The sequence below is a fragment of the Bufo gargarizans genome, chromosome 6 (genome assembly GCF_014858855.1).
Source record: "Bufo gargarizans isolate SCDJY-AF-19 chromosome 6, ASM1485885v1, whole genome shotgun sequence".
NCBI lineage: Eukaryota > Metazoa > Chordata > Amphibia > Anura > Bufonidae > Bufo > Bufo gargarizans.
Window position 1 is genome coordinate 121802449 of NC_058085.1, and position 19513 is coordinate 121821961.

The 19513-nt window shown below is 42.6% G+C and overlaps 1 protein-coding gene across 1 annotated transcript in view; it reads left to right on the forward strand.

The window, feature by feature from the left end:
* RAPGEFL1 (Rap guanine nucleotide exchange factor like 1) overlaps positions 1 to 19513 on the forward strand; it is a 66534-nt gene that overhangs the window by 20087 nt on the left and 26934 nt on the right. Inside the window, exons 3-8 of the mRNA XM_044299169.1 lie at positions 3482 to 3632; positions 6561 to 6658; positions 9673 to 9788; positions 11105 to 11272; positions 15947 to 16044; positions 16732 to 16854. Of these exons, the coding sequence (XP_044155104.1) occupies positions 3482 to 3632; positions 6561 to 6658; positions 9673 to 9788; positions 11105 to 11272; positions 15947 to 16044; positions 16732 to 16854 (754 nt within the window). The remainder of the gene's footprint in view (positions 1 to 3481; positions 3633 to 6560; positions 6659 to 9672; positions 9789 to 11104; positions 11273 to 15946; positions 16045 to 16731; positions 16855 to 19513) is intronic.

Sequence of the window (19513 nt, forward strand, 5' to 3'; positions counted from 1 at the left end):
TGGTGTGGGTCTCACTGATTGAACTCCTGACAGTCACTGGAATGAGGGCCCATGTTCTCTGTTTGAATGGATTGACAGACACACATACACTCCATGCTACTCCATTCAACTCTATAGAGCTGACTTACAAGCGCTTGGCTATCTCTGACAGTCCCATAGAGTTGAATTGAATGGCAGAGACAGATGAGTTTCTTCTGCTTTGTTCAAACCTGGAAAAGGGGCCCCCATTCTAGTGATTGTCGAGGGCCCCAGCCCTATCCTGTGGATAAGTTGCTGTCATAGGACAAGGTCAAGAGAAAGACTAATGGGAACTGAAATGCTATGTGGGTGAATAAAGACATATACACAGTCGAGTCACATTATTATGAAGGAAGTCATGTGTGGTGAACTGGCTTGGTGGGTATATAAGGTGTGTGATAGGCTGTCTGCACACATATCCCTCATTGCTGTCATGGGTAAAAGGGGTGATTTATCAGAATTGCAAAAAGGGATGATTATTGGCTTTCGGGACGAGTGTGGCAGTATTTCTGAAACTGCAGCACCATTGAGAATAAGCGACATGGAAACTGCTTAGAGGTGAACATCGGCATTGAAGGTGCACAAGGGTGGGCTGACGCTACCGTGGATCAGCTCACCACTAAAATGAACCAGTGTCTAAAACAACACTTCAGAAAACCTTACTGTGTATGGGGCTCCGAAGCACACGGATAGTCATTGCACCTCCGCTAACGAAGTTGCATTGGCAGAAAAGGCTTCAATTTTTGCTGCAGTATCAGAATTGGACTTCCACTAATTGGCAAAGGGTTGCTTTTTCTGATCAGTCAACTTTTCTGCTTCATTGAACGAATGGACGTTGGCGTGTCAGACGAGAAACATCAGAAAACAAACACCCAACAACAATTCCTGGAAGAACACAAGCTGGTGTTGACAGCGTTATGGCCTGGGGAATATTTTCGTGGCATTCTCTTGGCCGAATACATGTGCAGGGCAGTCTCCTGATCTATCAGTATCTGTAGTATCTGAATCCATCCTTGCAGATCACGTACACCCAGACATGCTGATTGGATCATCTAGCAAGACATGTCACAGTTAGAAATGTCCTACATTGGCGGAAAGGGTATGACCAAAACTTCCAAGTACTACCCTGGCCCTCTTATTCCCCAGACTTAAACCTAATCGAGCATCTGTTGGACCACTTTGATCATTGTGTTCATTTTATGGATCCTCCCCCACACACCCTCTAGCACCTGTGGGATGCCCTGCAGTCAGCGTGACTCCAGATACCTATGACAACCTACCAGGACCCATCTAGCTGCTGTCCATGCTGCACACGGCATTTACTCTGGATATTTGCAGCTGGTCATAATTAGGGATGAGTGAATCGACTTCGGATGAAACATCCAAAGTCAATTAGCATGATACTTAACTTAAATGCTGTACAGAGCGAGCGCACCGTACAGTATTAGAATGTATTGGCTCTGATGAGCCGAAGTTATTACTTTGCGTAGTCTTGCAAGACATTGCATAATAACTTTGCTTGCTACGTCCAGTATTCAAATGAAGTATCATGCGAATCGACTTCGGATGTTCCATCGGAAGTCAATTTTCTCATCCCTAGTCATAATAAGGTGATTCAACTGTGTATTATTGGTGTGCTGCCTCATGTTCTATTTTGTCATCAAATATAGACAAGTGAATTGACTTCTAAGAAGGTGGGTTACAACCAATATGGCTGCCATCACAGCTCCCTCAGAGGTTGTTGCATGGCTTTCTTAATGTCCTTTTACACAGACTGATATATATCAGACAATTATCGGAAATGAACTTAAACGCTATAAACACCTTTTTTTTACTGATTACATTTAACTTATTTTGGGCTAAATTTTTTTTGTTTTTCTTAAAAATGTTCATCAGTTTTTGTCCTGCAGGGTTAAGTTTCAGTCAATCTGCAGTCTGTCACTTTCCTTTTTACAATGAGTCATGTCATGTTGCTGGATGTAAAGCTCTATCTCTGAATTCCTGACAGCTCATAAACACTCATTCAAGCCATATTGTTATCATAAAAAAATTGTTTCTAAAGGTGTTCACAGTGTTTGTTCCTCATAACTGGCCTGTGTAAAAGATGCTGTCTTTCAGCGTGCACCAGAAATCATTGTTCCTGTGCAGCAGATTGAGCTGTCTATACAGGGATCTTCTGCCCAGGAACAATGATTTTCACTTATCCCCATACATCGGAGGTGATTCCTGCATGTAAATGCAGCCCTCATCTCCACAGACGATCAGGAAATTATCAAGAATGTTTAATTTGTTCCCAATATATAGGACTGTGTAAAAGGACCTTAAACATTCCTGATAATTGCCAGTCCATGTAAAAGGACCTTAAACGTTTCTCATAATTGCCTGATTGTCAGTGGCCATAAGGTCTGAGCTGCAATCATAGACATAGCCCATGGACAAGAGAGGTGCAGTTTCTGGAAAAAAAAGTCAACCCTCTATATTATCATGAAGGCACAGAAATTGATTCTGCTTATATGTTATGGTCACATGCAGAGGCTGAGGTCTGGTTAGGACCTCACTTGAAAAAACACAATGTGGTTTTGATGGCCTTTTCATTGTGTTTTTTTTTTTTTTTTTTACAGGTAAAAATGGTAAATAAATGTGTTTGCCTGTAAAAACCACAAGTGCATCAAAAACTGCTTCAAAACCACATTCCACATTACTTTTTTTCTTTGTCGGTTTTAAATGTGTGCAAACATACCCTTAATATTTCGGCTGGGTTACCATAGAGTGGCTGTGGGGAAGTAGTGAGCAGTGCAGCAGAACTACAGTGGTTTGCTGCAAATTGACGCAATTTCCCCATAAGTACAGATGAAGCATATGAAAATCATTTGCTTCAACTAAACTTGTCAGGAAACCACAGCAGTTTGCAGTAAAAGGCTGTGAGTTTTGCTGCATGGTTCTCTGAGCACAGCACTCTACTGTTCTATGCCCTCTGTGTGCAAAACCAGCCTAAGGGAACACAGATTCAACAACTACACTAACAGTTTTAGCAGGTGGTCAGTGCTGATGTAGACAGTTTGGGGAGTCTCTCTTCTGGTCTAGTATGGCAAGGCATTAAAAAGGTATTAAAGATATGCTGTCAACTATTTAACATTGGCTGGGCAGGCAGAAGAGGAGATCTTCTGCTTGGACTATTTCAAGCCATCATACCCTATACTGCTTTAATGGGGCTACACCAGACTTACCAAAGCTAGAATATCTCAAAGCAGTACAAGTAGTAATGTTAATGGTTTGACACATTTCTTTGGCGTCCCCTATTTTGAACATATGACCGACCTACAGACCATGACTATGATTAATGTGAATTTCATTTGAGGCCTGTTTACTAGTCCTGCAGGGACTATGTTCACATATGGACACATGAACATTTCTACGTTGAGTTTCCTCTTATGTTTGGCATTATTTTCCTGAATGTGAACACTTTCTGTGGCTGTAGTCGACATACCTCTCCGATGTGGGAAGGAGGTGATGCTGTACAAAAGAAGCAAGCTGTGCTGTGTGCTCTTCTTCATCTACTAGACACATACAAGGACTCTGTACAAGAAGAGGAGAAGACCTTTCAGCTTATCAAGGTTAGAGAAGACCACACTAAATAGACAAATGATTACAAATACCTGGGTGCAGTCAGTGGTGTACCTATTGTTTTATAAGATCATGTCACAGCTATGGGCCCATGTGAAGAAAAGACGGGTCTGAGGAAAGCTAATTGAGCCGAAACGCGTTACATGATTACTATAATGTGGCAATAAACAGCACGATATATCATCTCCTGTACCAAGTGAGTGCTGATCTTTTCTTCACATGAACGTGGAGAGAGTAGTGCACCACATTGAACTAACTCTGGAGAGCCGACTTATATACATTACCTGCTATGGCCCATGGCAAGAGGCGGCCCAGCAGTAAATTGCTTCGCTCCTCTTCACATGGTCATTGAGTGAAATTATGTATGAATCCATTGTCAGTGATACAAAATTTAATGGAATGGTGGTGGTCCCAGACAGTCAGAAATGTATCATTTATATGTGTCATAAGAGGGGAGCTGTAACCTTTTAGGGAAATATACATTACACACATCCAGTTTTACTATAGGATGTGTTATTGTCTCTTTGCCTTTTTCCTTTGGTTTGGGACCCATTCTGAGTTTTTCTATGGAGACCAATGACTTCTGTGTACCTGACTTGGCATAGGCATAACACTGCAAACCATGAGGGCACAGGCTTTAGTACATAACACAGCAAAACATGACTGTACATGAAGGCACAGGTCATATAGAGCTATTGTATATGTATATACAGATGAAACTCAAAAAATCTGAATATCATGCAAAGTTCATTTATTTCAGTAAAGCAACTTAAAAGGTGAAACTAATATATGAGATAGACTCATTACATGCAAAGCGAGATATTTCAAGTCGTTATTTGGTATAATTTGGATGATTATGGCTTATAGGTTATGAAACCCCAACGTCACAATTTTGAGGTCCCCTTTGCTCAGGGGGTATGGACTAATTAGCTGACTAGAGTGTGACCCTTTGTGCCTAGAATATTGAATCGTTTCACAATATTCTAATTTTAAGCTGCATTAATGCAATTCCTTTTAATTTGCATTACTGAAATAAATGGACTTTTGCACGATATTCAAATTTTTTGAGATTCACCTGTAGGCCTCCACATTAATGTCAGACTCAGTCTGCTATAAGGCCTAATGCACACTGTGGTTGTTCAATGTCAGAAAGACATGGCAGCTGTCTTGCAGAAAACACCACAGCTCATGTCCACAGGTTGTGTCTGGTACTGCAGCTTAAAGGGAACCTGTCATCAACGTTATGCCGACCTCACTGAGGGCAGCACAAAATAGTGACAGAAATGCTGATTTCAGCGGTGTGTCACTTATCAGCTAAAAGTCAGTGGTTGCAGAGAACCAGCATCATAATCACTGCAGCCCAGGCCTGGAAAAGAGTCACATCTACCTGAGAAGAGTCCTGCTTATCCATAATCTTCTGCTCTCTCGTCCATCTGCTGATGACTGGCAGTTCTCTCCTAGAGAGAAAAGGAGAAATCTAGGTAGAAGACTGTCAGTCATCAGCAGGGAGAGCAGGACATCATGAATAACCAGGACTCTTCTCAGGTGGCCGGACTCTTTTCTAGGCCCAGTCTGTAATGATTGTGATGTTGGTTCTCGGCAACCACTTACTTTTAGCTCATGAGTGACTCACCCGTCTCTACTTAATTCTGCCGTTAGTATGGGCAGCATAAATTTGATGACAGGTTCCTTTTAAAGCCCCTTTACATTGCTCAAAAACGACAGTTGGGAAGGAAGCATTCTTTCCCGACGATTGTCTGCTCGACATTGAAGGAGATTGCAATTACATGCCATTGTTCGTCCCCATACAGAATCGTTGTTTGCTAGTAGCAAAGGCTGTTTAGGCGGCAATGATTTAGGTGACTGCACCAACGATCTATTACCCAATGAACAAGCGGTAATTTGCGGCACCATTACACTGGCAGATTATCACGAATGAGCATTCGTATGAATGCTTGTTAGCGGTAATCTGCCCAAACATTGGCAATGTTAAGGGACAATGTGTCATCACAAAAATACAGATTTTTTTTTTTAGGTTTTAGCAATTTTGGAGAATTATTTTTCCCATTTTTATGTGACTTCTATACAGTTTTCTCACTGGCACTAGGCCTAATTCTATGTCAAGACTTCCTGTTCTTTAACATTTCAAGATATGCTTTACAGCAGCCACATGGACCATAGACACAAAGGGCTGAAGCTGACCTCATCCACATCTATTAAAATCCATGAGAGAGAAAATAAAAAAAACACCAAAAATTAAACAAATATGTTTAACATAAAATCATTTAAACAAGTTCTCTTTCTGATGCCACCGCATTGTACAGGCCAGACACTGTTCTTTAGCCTGGTATGGGCCCATTTTCTATATCCATGGGTCTCACTGCACCAATATTGAACTGAATACCATTTGTATTATAATAATCATATTTTCAGGCCATTGTATTTGGGACTGCTCCTAACTCCAGTTAGTGTCCCTGTGTCACACAATAACAGTGTGAAAACTCACTGATCTATATCATTGATTTATAGGTATTTACAAATTTTGCAAGTTTTCAACCCACGTCTTAAGCAAAATCTTCAGAAATCATAATGAGGAGCCAGACATGCATGCATGCTGTAAATGAGATACACATCAGTGCAGAACAATGGGGTCTGTATGAAATTCCGATTTTTCTAAGTGGTAGGCGGGAGTATGAGACTGATCAGTTTGACAGAACTAGGTTAAAGGGTCAATCATCTGTGTAATTGAGGTCTCATGGTCAAATGCACCTGGTAAATACATATATACACATGCGATTACAGGTCAAGAGCTTTACTCGGGATTAAAGGTCAAGGGGAAGTTTAAGAATGAATAAAGAATTAGAATTTTGAGAAACTTCTCCCTTTTTCCTCCTTAATAATGCCTTGATTCCCTGCAGGATTTCTATGTCCTGGTGATGAGAGACGCTCCAAACATTCCTCAGCTCGAGGCGAATGTCATCAGGCTGCATCGCTTGGTGGAGACGGCTGAACTCAGGTAAAATAAATCCCTCTTAGGGTCCATTCACACGTCCGCAAGGGTTTTGCGGTCCGCAAAACATGGACACTGGCCATGTGTGTTCCGCATTTAGCGGACCGCACATGGCCGACACTTATATTATGGCCGACACTTATATAATAGAAATGCCTTTTCTTGTCCGTACCTGTGTTCTATTTTTTGCGGAACAGAAGTGCGGATGCGGACAGCACACTGTGTGCTGTCTACATCTTTTCCGGCCCCATTGAAAATGAATGGGTCCGGATCTGCCACCAGATTATAGGCGCAGACATATTAGTGAATCAGGGTTAAGCTTCACGCACGCAACTGTATCCATTTTGATATCCGCAAATTGTGGATCTGCAAAATACGGACGTGGTCTACGTCGCATCCGCAAACTTCAATGGCTCCGTGGCCTGCATTTTGCAGACAAGTAATGGACATGTTCTATCTTTTTGCAGAATGGACACACGGATGCGAAAAACACCTGGATCATGCTTTCCTCATCCATATAACCGTTCCACAAAAAGATAGCATATGTCCACAATATGAGGACCATGGACCTGTTAAAGTCAATGAGCCCGCAAATAGAATGCTGATGCGACATGGGTTGTATCCGTTTTGCTGTCTGCAAAATACGGATTTGCCAAAACTGGATACAGCCCGTGTTGTGCATGAGGCCTTATAGTGTTATTGTAGCCCCAACTAATGGTATTTTATGGGTTATATCCACTAGAGACAGCAATGGTTGTAATCCCTAAAATGCTGGAGAACACTAGTTTATGAGATTGATATATTCTTAAAGCAACAAGCCATTTAGGCTACTTTCACACTCGCATTTTGTGCGAATCCGTCATTATGTGATTTTTCATGGTTGGAAAGCAAAGAAACTGGTGGAAAGATAACTATTAAACAACCTTTACTAATAATCCTTAAAAACTCACAAGACTGTCCTGGGTTCACTGGGGGGGGGGACATTACTATCAGACAAAACGCGTTGGAATTACAAATTCCTGTTATTCCTCAGGACATTATCATTTATTTCCGTGGATAGGGACATCTAGGGTCTGGATAAAAGAGTGACAGGTTTCGGACAGGGCCATCCTTGTCAGGGCGAAGACTCCGTATTGGGACACTGAACAGCCTTGACAGGGCACATTAGGATGATTGGATTATGCTCCGGCCCTTTTACAGTCTACAATGTGAGGAAGTCCTGGGTGATAGCAACATTAATCGGTCATCATCTCACAACGAGTCATCAGCTCTGGTCTATGCAAGTCCCAGAAGCATGGACACCAGCTGATCCTTCCCCACTGTAAAAACTGTACATGTATATTTTATTCTGATATCCTCATGGAACGAAGTCAGGTACGTTCAATTTGTGGGCCATCGCATACTATTGTAAGTTATCCTGCTTACTCAATATTTTTTAGTAACCAAGTGAGTTTTTAAGGATTATTAGTAAAGGTTTAGGGTACTTTCACACATGTGTTGCTGGATTCCGGCATGCAGTTCCGTCTGTATGCAAACGGATACCATTTGGATCCGTCTTACAAATGCATTGCAATACCGGATCCGTCTCTCCGGTTGTCATCCAGAAAAACAGATCCGGTATTTATCTTTTTCACATTTTTAAAGGTCTGCACAAGGTCAGTTTGTCTTGCATTTCAATGTAAAATAATGACGGATCTGGCATTCCGGCAAGTGTTCCGGAATTTGGGATGGAGAAAATACTGCAGCATGCTGCAGTATTTTCTCCATCCAAAAACCGTACAGTGACTGAACTGAAGACATCCTGATGCATACTGAACGGATTGCTCTCCATTCGGAATGCATTTGCGTTAAACTTTTCCGGTATTGAGTTACGTCCTATGGGCTCAATACCGGAAAAGTTTAACGCAAGTGTGAAAGTACCCTTAGTTTTATAATGGATATCTTTCCTCTACTGTTAATCTGAATAAGTGGCAGTGGTGAGGACATTATGCATTTTTGATCCTCGTCTGTGGTTTGGGTATTGTATTATCAATTTTCATGGTCATTACAACATTTTTATTTTAGCATGAGACCAAATTACAAAAGATCAAATTATAATTGTGTTTTAAAGCTCTATCTATAATTGGGAAACAGAAGCAGTAAAAGCTCTAGTGATGCTATTAAAAGGGTTCACTAGCATTTAGCAATATATCAATAAGGGCTCATGCACACAACCGTATGTATCTTACTGTCCGCAAAAAAAAAAAGGATGACGTCCAAGTGCATTCTGTATTTTACAAATGGAACAGCTGGCCCCTAATAGAGCAGTCCTATTCTTGTCCGTAATGCGGACAGTAATAGAACATGCTGTTGTTTTGCGGAACATACGGAAACGGAATGCACACAGAGTCATTTCCATTTTTTTGCGGCCCCATTGAAGTGATTGGTTCCACATACTGGCTGCAAAAAAGAACGAACGGACACGGAAACAAAATACATTTGTGTGCTTGAGCCCTAAGGCAAAAATAACAATGCTCAATATAGAAGCTTCAAACTCTGTCCCTGATCTTGAAGACTTCTTCGGCTGGGGGATTGTCGATTCACCTACGACTTGTCCTGGGCATCAGATATGTACAGGGGCGTAGCTATAGGGGGTGCAGAGGTAGCAGTCGCTACTGGGCCCAGGAGCCTGAGGGGCCCAAAGACCCTTGTGCTGCATAAGAAGACACACAAAGCACTGAGGGAAGAGGGGCCCAAGTCTAACTCTTGCACCAGGGCCCATGAGCCTTTAGCTACGCCCCTGGTACATACTATAGTAAGCAATGTATGTAGCCCATGCAGCTTTATGGATGTGATATAAGTGCCAGCCCTTCTGCAATTGCTTTCCCTAAGAGTCATAGTTACTATTATTATTTATGTAATTGTGCCATTAATTATATAGACCTTTAGACCATATTACAATAGCAGTTAATAGAGGTCCATGTGTGTAAAAGTAGGAGAGGACCACTATATTGTCACAATTTCTCGTCTTCTGCATTCAGGCTCACAGATGGCAGTGCCGCTCCTTGTTCGAAACAAGTCAAGCCACTTTTCAGACATTTCCGCCGCATTGACTCCTGCTTGCAGCCTCGGGTGGCATTCAGGGGCTCTGATGAGAGTAAGTTTCCTATTTTTGCACTCACTGGAAATTGCAGTTAAAACCGTACTGGCCATAGGCTGCTATAAACTCAGGCTCCATAAATATGCATGTCTTCCTCAGGCAAATGCATACATTATTTCACAAGGGCGTATATGCTGCTGGCCAACACCTCTAGGGAAACAAAGGGTCTGAGCTACAACCTGTTGGATCCTTGTACTCTCTGGAGACCTCCATAGATTGTTCAACAGATCATACTGAAATCTGCAGGACCTGCCAACTATATCTGCTTATTGGAACAAGTCCTTAGCCTATGCAGTATAGTATTCCAAGCTTCTTCCTATAAATCCAAGAGTTATGGGCACTTTATTACTCTTGATGTCATCTCAGGGAAGCAAGAGCAGTCTGTTTTTATAGGCCTATTAATTCTATGTCCCATGCATTGGCTTCAGCAGTGCCACCCTATGGCAGATAGCCAGACTCTACTGCAATGGACATTTATGACCCGTTTGCACAAATGTGCTTAGCATTCAGGGTCGAGCATAGACGTTGCAGATCTGGATGGCGGCATATGCGAGGATTCAGCCGCATTAGGGGTTGGGCAGACTAAAACAACCACTTAGAGTATAAACTGATTTCATTTTACAGGTTGGGGCTGTGTGTGTGATATAAAAGAGAGGAAACATTTATAAGGGTGTGTCCTGCTTTGTTGTAGTATTTTTTTTTACCATATTAAATGACTAATCTTCTCCCTATTAGATGGGCAACGATTTAGCAAGTCGTTTGCATCCAAAAGACATTCAGTTACATGAAACCATAATCACGAAATATTTTTTGCTGTCTGCTCGTTATTTCCATCACTGCTTGTTCGCCCCTAGAACATTTACACTGCTAACAACTGGCAGGTTTCTGATTAGACGAGGAGACGTGGTGGAAGGTTTGTCCAATCAACCGAAAATGAAAGATTTTTTGGTCGTCACTTGATTTGAACTAGTAGATGAGAACTCAATAGATAATTGCTCCTTTTAATAGGCCCTTTAATATTGACTCTTGTCCCTGTACTAAAAGCTAGTAGTACATCTAAAAGCACATTTGTCATGAGATAACACATTCAGAGAATAGGCCTTTAACCCTTTGATTCTGGAGCTCCTGCATGATACTGGCCAAGTCTGGAAAAGTAAGGTCCGCCCATAATCCGCCCATAAATGAGCACCATTTGACAATATGGCATTTCGATCAACGCTTGTTTAGTACATCTGACTATATGAGGAAGAACTACTACAGTTACTGTTGCAACTGCAAAGCTTCTGTACTAATATCACTTTCTCTGCTGCCAGTCTTCTGCAGGGTCTACATGCCCGACCACTCATATGTTACCATTCGAAGTCGTCTCTCTGCATCTGTCTCTGACATCCTCAGCTCTGTTTCCGAGAAACTGCAGTATTCAGAGGAACAAGGCCAGAGAGAGGAGCCTCTTATCTTAGTTGCTGTTACCAGTGCTGGTGGTAAGTGGTGCTAGCTCTTTTGGGGAGGTCTGGTGATAAGTGCTTGTCTCCTTGTATGTAATTCTGGGTTGGAAAGGTTATTGTATTTGAAATGAAACTTCGAGTGGTCTGAAGGGATGAGAGTGGGGTGTAGGGGAGCATATGAAAACCCATCCAAGCTCCTATGGCACTAGGGTATCGATTAGGGAAGGGATGCTCAACCTGCAGTCCTCTAGCTGTTGTAAAACTACTCCCACTATGCCCTGCTGTAGGCTGATAGCTGTAAGCTGTTCAGGCATGCTGGGAGTTGTAGTTTTGCAACAGCTGGAGGGCCGCAGGTTGAGCATGCCTGTTTTAGGATATTCTATGCTGCCCCCAACCATCTGGTCCAGATATCCTTATCTTGGTTAGTTGAATCTCACATGTATTTTCCATGTCAGAAAGGGGTGTTATGCAGGGACAGGTAAGTACTAAAGGTGCGTGGTGAACATCTCTAGGACCCTAAATCCTAACAGGATGAGGGTCTCCTGAGCTCTGTGTGGCATTTCAGAGAGAACTAGATGAGCTGGAGAGGTGGCCATGCATGAATGCAGAAGTTTTCATTGTAGTTTGTGGGAGTACTGAAACATTCGGCTGTTTCAGTAACTCACATAAACTACAACGAAAACACACGCATGGTCTCCCGACAGTCCTTGAGTTGGAACGAGCACATTTATGGCATACATCTTCGATATGTCATAAATGTATCAGTTTGTAATACCCCTTTTAAATAGGCTCTCCAGGTACAGATATAGATGTCCTCAGAATAGGTCATCAAAATCAGATTGGTGAGGGTCCAACACCTGGCACCCCCACTGATCAGCCATGGAACAGAAAACTGTGTAGTGTAGGAAGAGAACCCTCCGTACGCTGTGCAGTTGCTGGCACCAGTGTACTACAGTGCAGCTCCCTTTTACTTGGAATGGAGCTGAGTTACAGTACCCCGGCACGGCCACCAGCTGTATTCCGTACACAATTATAGTTTCCTTACCCACAAAACAACTGCTGGGATTAAGCCCCCCTAGTCTGAGGACAGGTCATCAATACCTGTAGCATGGACAACCCCTTTAAGTTTTGTTTTGGACCTTGGGATTGTTTAGATTTGACAAAGTGGCCCTCGAACAAAACAGTTAGTGCACCCCCGGTTTAGGTCATGTGATGGAGAATTTCATTTCTAAGGTTCTATTTGATACATGTATATTTTATAGCATCATCTGTTTAGGTGCTGACTTTAAACATATTTCTAATTGGGAGTTTAATAACTAAAATGCAGTTGTAGCAAGGAGAATGATAATGGGGGTTGGGAGCATCTCTGGAGTAGGAGTCTGTCGCTCCTAGTGAGATCCTGTCACTATGCCTGCACGTGACTGGATGTGTGTGGAGTGATAGGAGGGGTTGTCACAGCGTGATCATGCATGTTTGGAGCTCAGCGCTGCCTGGGTATATGCGTGTGTGTGTGTGTGCGTGATGTGGAGGCGGGGGGGGGGGGGGAGGCTGCTAGAACCTCCGTATCTGAGGAGAACCTGTCAATGCTTGTAAGTGTCATTGTGTCACCGAGAGTCGAAGGCGCTGTCGGAGTATGTCTTTGTGCTCTTCTTTTGTAAAATAAAGGGAAGGTTAACCCTTTGTGTATAAGGAAAAGGTGCGGGCTATACTTATCAGGTGATAGGTCAAGCATAATCCCATAATAATAATGACAGTTCACATAGTCAGTAAGCATCGCCTAACTCCATCCTTCATCTGTCAAACTGATGAGCAGACCCTCCCAACTTTACCTGTAATCTGCCTAAATTCTACTCTCAAACAGCAGTTTGACCATAAAGGCGCGTCCACACGGCATTTTTACTGCTGTATTTTATTAGCGATGGACTACATGCATCATTAATTACATTAAAGAACTGTCACACATTGAATAGAGGGGACATCAGGTTGAACCTTTTTTCTAACGCAGTGCAAATAGTGTGGTAATTCATTTATTGAAAGAAAATACTGCCACTTTTCCAGTAGAGGTGAGCTATGAAAGGTAAGAAATACCCTACTTGGAAGCTGTGCCCTATGTGCGCACTAACAAGCAGTTTGCTAGTATTAATTAATATGTTCCAATGTGCCCCCATCCTCACTGAGGACCTCCTTGGTCTTCTCGAATACCATGGTTTCATAAAAATATATGAAAAAATTCACTTTCCAGCAATCTTTCCGTATCTTGGGTGATGTCAGCGGCATCTTCTAACATTAGACATAATCCCTTCTACCCAATGTGAGTGGCAATGCTCCGTGCCACAAGATCGCTGACACCTCCCGCCACGTCTTTTAAAGATCAACCATATTCTGTCTGCTGCCTTGGAAACAGCCCTGCTATAAAAATATTCATAAGGGAGTCTGAAAGACTCCCTAGTGAATAATTACAAAGGGCAAGTCTGTTTTGCAATGGAGTTTCCATTCTTAAAGGGGTTCTGCAGTTATTTTAAACTGATGATCTGTCCTCTAGATAGATCATCAGTATCTGATTGGCGGGGGTCCAACACCTGAGACCCCCGCCGATCAGCTGTTAGAGAAGGCAGGAGCTCGGCGGCATTCTTGCTGTTTACAGCAGACCCAGTGACGTCACGACTACTATCACTGGCCTGGGCGTGGCTAAGCTCCATTCAAGTAAACAGAGCTTAGCCCCGCCCAGGAAATAATACTGGTCACTGGGCCTGAGAGAAACCGAGAGAAGGCGTGGCGCTCCTGCCAAACAGCTGATTGGCAGGGGTCCCGGGTGTCGGACATCCGCCGATAAGATGCTGATGATCTGTCCAGAGGATAGGTCATTAGTTTAAAAGAACTGCAGAACCCCTTTAAATGTAGATTTAAAAAAAATCTATGTTCATTGGTGAGGTGTGTTTTGAGTATTCTACACACCCACAATTAATGCAAAAAATGGGCACTGCATGGTACGCACCACAGGCTACTTCAGATCATGAAGTGTGGTTTTTAAACCTCCCCATAACTGAACCCAGTTTACCTAAATAGTAGGGTGATGTCTTGCCTCAACCACTCCTACGTAGTGAAATGGTCTTCATCCTGTGGATCTTTAATTGATGCAAAATGAAACCAGTTAGAGACTACTGTCATAATGATCTCTTTCATTTACATATTTTCTCCATAAAAATGCTTCAGGGGTTACATTCTATTTGAGATCCATGTTCCCATGATAACAAATTAAACAAAGCCTAAAGTACAGTGCTCCCTCAAGATACAATAGCACGTTCTGCACTGCCCACTGTCTGTGCCAGGATGGGCTCCTCTATTTAAAGTCAGAGTAGGGTGGCTCCTTTTCTTTTTTTCTTTCTGGAACACTGTGTGCTACACAGGATCTTGAAGGAACCCCTGTCCTTATCCTAAAAAGTGGTTTAGAGCTTCCAGCAACTATTCCTGACTGAAAGGACTTGCTTTATCTGTCTTAGTTATCTACTTACCGTATTTTTCGCCCTATAAGACACACCGGCCCATAGGACGCACCTAGGTTTTGGGGGAGGAAAATAAGAAAAAAAATATTTTTAACCAAAAGGTGTGCTGTGTGTTTAGTGGGTTTGGAACTAATTGTGGCACTATTACTGGGGATCTGTGGATGGCTGACACTGTTATGGGGGGATATGTGGATGGCTGACACTGTTATGGGGGGATCTGTGGATGACGGACACTGTTATGGGGGGATCTGTGGATGACGGACACTGTTATGGGGGGGATCTGTGGATGACGGACACTGTTATGGGGGGATCTGTGGCTGGCACTGTTACAGGGGGATCTGTGGCTGGCACTGTTACAGGGGGGGATCTGTGGCTGGCACTGTTACAGGGGGGGGGATCTGTGGCTGGCACTGTTACAGGGGGGGATCTGTGGATGGCACTGTTACAGGGGGGGATCTGTGGATGGCACTGTTATGGGTGCCATCCACAGACCCCCCTCCCCCGCCGCCGCCAGTATACAAATATAAGATGACATATTCAATTAATAGTTATTAAACATGCCCCCATTACTACCTTACATCCTAATCGCTTCTGTAGAATTTAGGCAGGCAGGCCGGGCGGCTGGCGCGTCTCACTGACGTCACTTGCCTGCGAAGCCTGCTTCATTTATAAAGTAGGCGGCGCAGGCACGTGACAAGAGTTACTCTGCCGCCCGCCCGGCCTGCCTGAATTCTACAGAAGCGATTAGGATGTAAGGTAGTAATAGGAGTGAGGGGGCATGTTTAATAACTATTAATTGAATATGACATATTATATTAGTATACCGGAGCGGCGGGGCGGGGCTATACTACACTGACTGCACCGCCCCGCCGCTATTGCCAGCCCCCAGATCCTCCTCCCAGTCCCTCTCCGAGTCCCCGCTCGCTCCTACATCGCAGCTTACGGTATGTTTCTTAAATCTTCATTTTCTCTTATCTTGGATGACATTTTGGGGATTTGGAACCGATTACTAGTTTTTCATTGAGTTATGGACTCAAGTTACAATGATTTCAACATACTGAACAATGGTCGTCCTGGAACCAATTAATATTGTAACATGAGGGACCACCATAATTTCCAGTTTTCTACAATTAGTCATTAGTTACACATTGGAAAGGTTAGTGTTTATGGTTCTTGCTCTGCTTACTCTTCCACTCTTTCTTCTCAGACAAAGTTCTCTTGAAGCCAGATGATGGTTGTATCTTCACCACACTGGGGATAAACAGCCACCTATTTGCGTGCAATCGAGATGAATTGCGCTCTTTGGTAAGAACAGTTTTCACAACCTGAACCTGTGTTAGCTGGCATCAGCTTTGGTACTGTAGATTTCTTAACTACTAAAGATTAGGCATATACTAACAAAGGTTATCCTTAGGGCTTGTTCACACCACCATGTGTAAATTGCGGTCCACAATGCACGGGCACCGTCTGTGGGGCATCCGCATAGTGATCGCAGACCCATTCACTTTAATGGGTCCGCGATCCATCTGTTTCGCAAAAAGATAGCTCAAGTTATCTATTTTTGCGGTTTGGCATCTCCAGATTTGCGGACCCATTGAAGTGAATAAGTCCGAATCCGTGATGCAGAATACACACGGAACGGTGCCCGTGTATTGCGGATCCGCAAATACGGACCGCAATACGGCAACGGGCAGCATATGTTCGTGTGAATGAGCCCTAATTGTGCTTGGAGGCATGTCTTGGAATACATTATGTAATATCATTTACTAAGTGATTTATGTTTAATGTTCCTTAAGGTTGACAAACAAAAATGATCTAAAAAATAAGATCTACAAACCCTTCTAATCTTCAAGTCTTCGACACCTACGTACAGTATAACTTTGAATGCAGTGTAATGATACAAATTTTTTAAGTCATCTGAAGAAGAGCCAGGCTATTTCCCAAAAGTTTAGTTGATTATATTATTACATTTAATATCCCTTTGTCCTTTAGGTTCCTTTACCAGAAGAGGTTCAGTTACCACCAGAGGATTCTCATATTCATCGCATCGAGGCAGAAGATCTTGCCAATCATCTTAGTGCTTTTCACTGGGAGCTGTTCAGCTGTGTACATGAGGTGAGTCAGTTTCTATTATGTACTTTATAATTGGTGGATCCTGGCTGTCATTTCCCTATACTTGGCAGTGAGAACTTGAAGATCTAGTGTTTCATATGAGTCCATGTTACAGGAACTTCAGCATTGTATCTCCACAAGAACACCATTAGCACTGTCACCCATGGGCTGCATCTTCAGTTATTAAGCATTGACCCAAAAATGCTGAAAGGTGTTGTCTCATCTCGCTTTACTAAGGAGAGATGGAACTAAGCCCCTAACTCAGAAACAGCATAGCATGCTGTGCTATGCTATTTCCGTGGCTCCCATGCACTGCAATGGGAGCTACTGAAGCTGCGGAGAGCCGGCCCACTGCGCTGTCTCCTGGACACCTGGTGGTCGGGTTTTTGTCCTTTTAAGTTACGTTTTAACAGTACTTCACACTGCTAGGGCAGTATTAGACATTCTGAAAGATAATGCCACAAGTGGGTTTTGACTCTAGGACAGGGTTTCTCAACTCCGGTCCTTGGGACCCACCTACCAGTCATGTTTTCAGGATTTCCTTAGTATTGAGCAGGTGATATAATTAGTGTCCATGCATCAGGACTTACCACAGGTAATTATTCTGTGGGATATTCTCAAATCCTGACCAGTAGGTGGGTCCCGAGGACCAGAGCTGAGAAACCCTGCTCTAGGAGACCACATGACCATTGCTTTTCTAGAATGTCATATGTTCTGTTTTGGCTTTCAAGTTTCTCAATGACCTGTTCATGATTACTGATATGGTTTCTGACCACCTTGTTCCTAGTTGTCCACTACTCTAACATTTTCAAACATGAACTGAGTTTTGACAATATGTTGGAGTGGACTTTATCAGTAAATGAAGATAATGTGGGAGATAAACTCAACACTGCATTATTTTGGCTCTTTAGGGGGTATTATTTGAATAGTATGTATTATTTGGACATTATATAGTAATATAATGTGGGTAAGATTTTGTGAATATGACTGAATTACAACACCAGACACAGCCCACAAACAAGGGTGATATGGAAGAAAGTAGCCATGTTTGTCTGATCTCATACAACCTCTTCAATGAGCTACTGGACAAGAAAATACATGGGCAAAAATATCTGTACATCATTATCAAGGTTTCAGATGTCTTTGCACACCACTCTGCAGACAATCATCTTAATGTGAAAAAAATATTGTAAACTGGGTTATATTAGTCCATGACCATAAAGGAGTATATATAGGTGAAAGTAAAATATGGCTTAAGAGAAGAGCAGGTCAAGATAAAGGTAACTCACTGAGACCTCAGATCTTGTGGGTTATGTACAAAGAAGGCCCCTGGGAAGGTGGAAATCCAGGGAACAACACACTCACGACATAAGGGGAGTGGCAGAGCAAATAATTAGTCTGGGTGTTGTGAAACGGAATGACTGGTTTGCAGTTGATATAGTCTCGTGAAAAGTTGAGTCTATTATTGCCTCAGGAGCTAAATCTTTACCTGTCAAACCCTGTGCAGAACTGAACACCATGCTGGGTTATTTTGAGGTGAGAATTTGTCTGACAAAACACACAGCAAAATCTATAAATCTTTCACAGCACAAATTGCCACAGCAGTCTGCTGGAGTAGACCTCAGATATGTCTAAACCCACGTGCACTCAATCCATCTGTACATGGAAAAAGACTTCACCCAGGCCGAGGAACTCTCAAATGACTTCTAACTATCAATTTATTTTAGGAGGAACATCATTCCTTATAATACCGGCTTTTAATGAAGCATATTTCCTGGACTTGTCATAATCAATTTCCCCCATAGAGTGTCAATCTTCATACAGTGCAGTATACTCCCAGACAGTTCCAGTCATTGAATGCCCATATACAATGCTAATCACAGCCTATTATCAGAGAGTGCCAACCACAGTGTCCCCCAATACAGTGCCAGTCACTGAGTGCCCTCATACAGCACTATCCACAGTGTATTCCCATACAGTATCAACCACACTGTGCTCCCAGAAGTATTTGAGAATTCACCCTTTGACATTTAAAAAATATGGGGGGATTTATGATGTAACCTGGCATAATGAAAAACTAGCTTGGTTGCCCATAACAACCAATCAGATTGATCCTTTCATTTTTCAGTGTACCTTTGGAAGATGAAAGCTAATATCTGACTGGTTTTCCTTTAGACTGATTTGGATAGATCTCCCTAATAATCTTCATTTGCAACCCATTGAAACATGTTACGTGTAAATCCACATTAACGTTAATTTGTATTGACCTTAGTAATTCTTGATCACAGCCGACCAAAGTGTATTGGCAGTTATAGAGTGCAAAAATAAAATAAAAATCACAGAATAAAGTGGCCTAAATGGGAGGAAGTGCTCAAAACCCCAAACACTGTAGCGTGTTTATACCCGGGGGAGCAATCCCTCTGCATGTGGTCCGCTGCTAACGGCAATCCCCAGCAAAAATGCATACAATGGGGGATGTCGGCAGCAGACCACATGCACCACAAAAACATCCTACACAAGATGGAATAAAGTATGGATGAGAATATAAAAATCCATAAATCACTGCAAAAGGTGCACCACAATAATATGCCACTGTTGTCAGTAGCACCTTTTGCAATGATTAACAGTTATAGAGTGCCCTCAAACCATGCATACTACACAG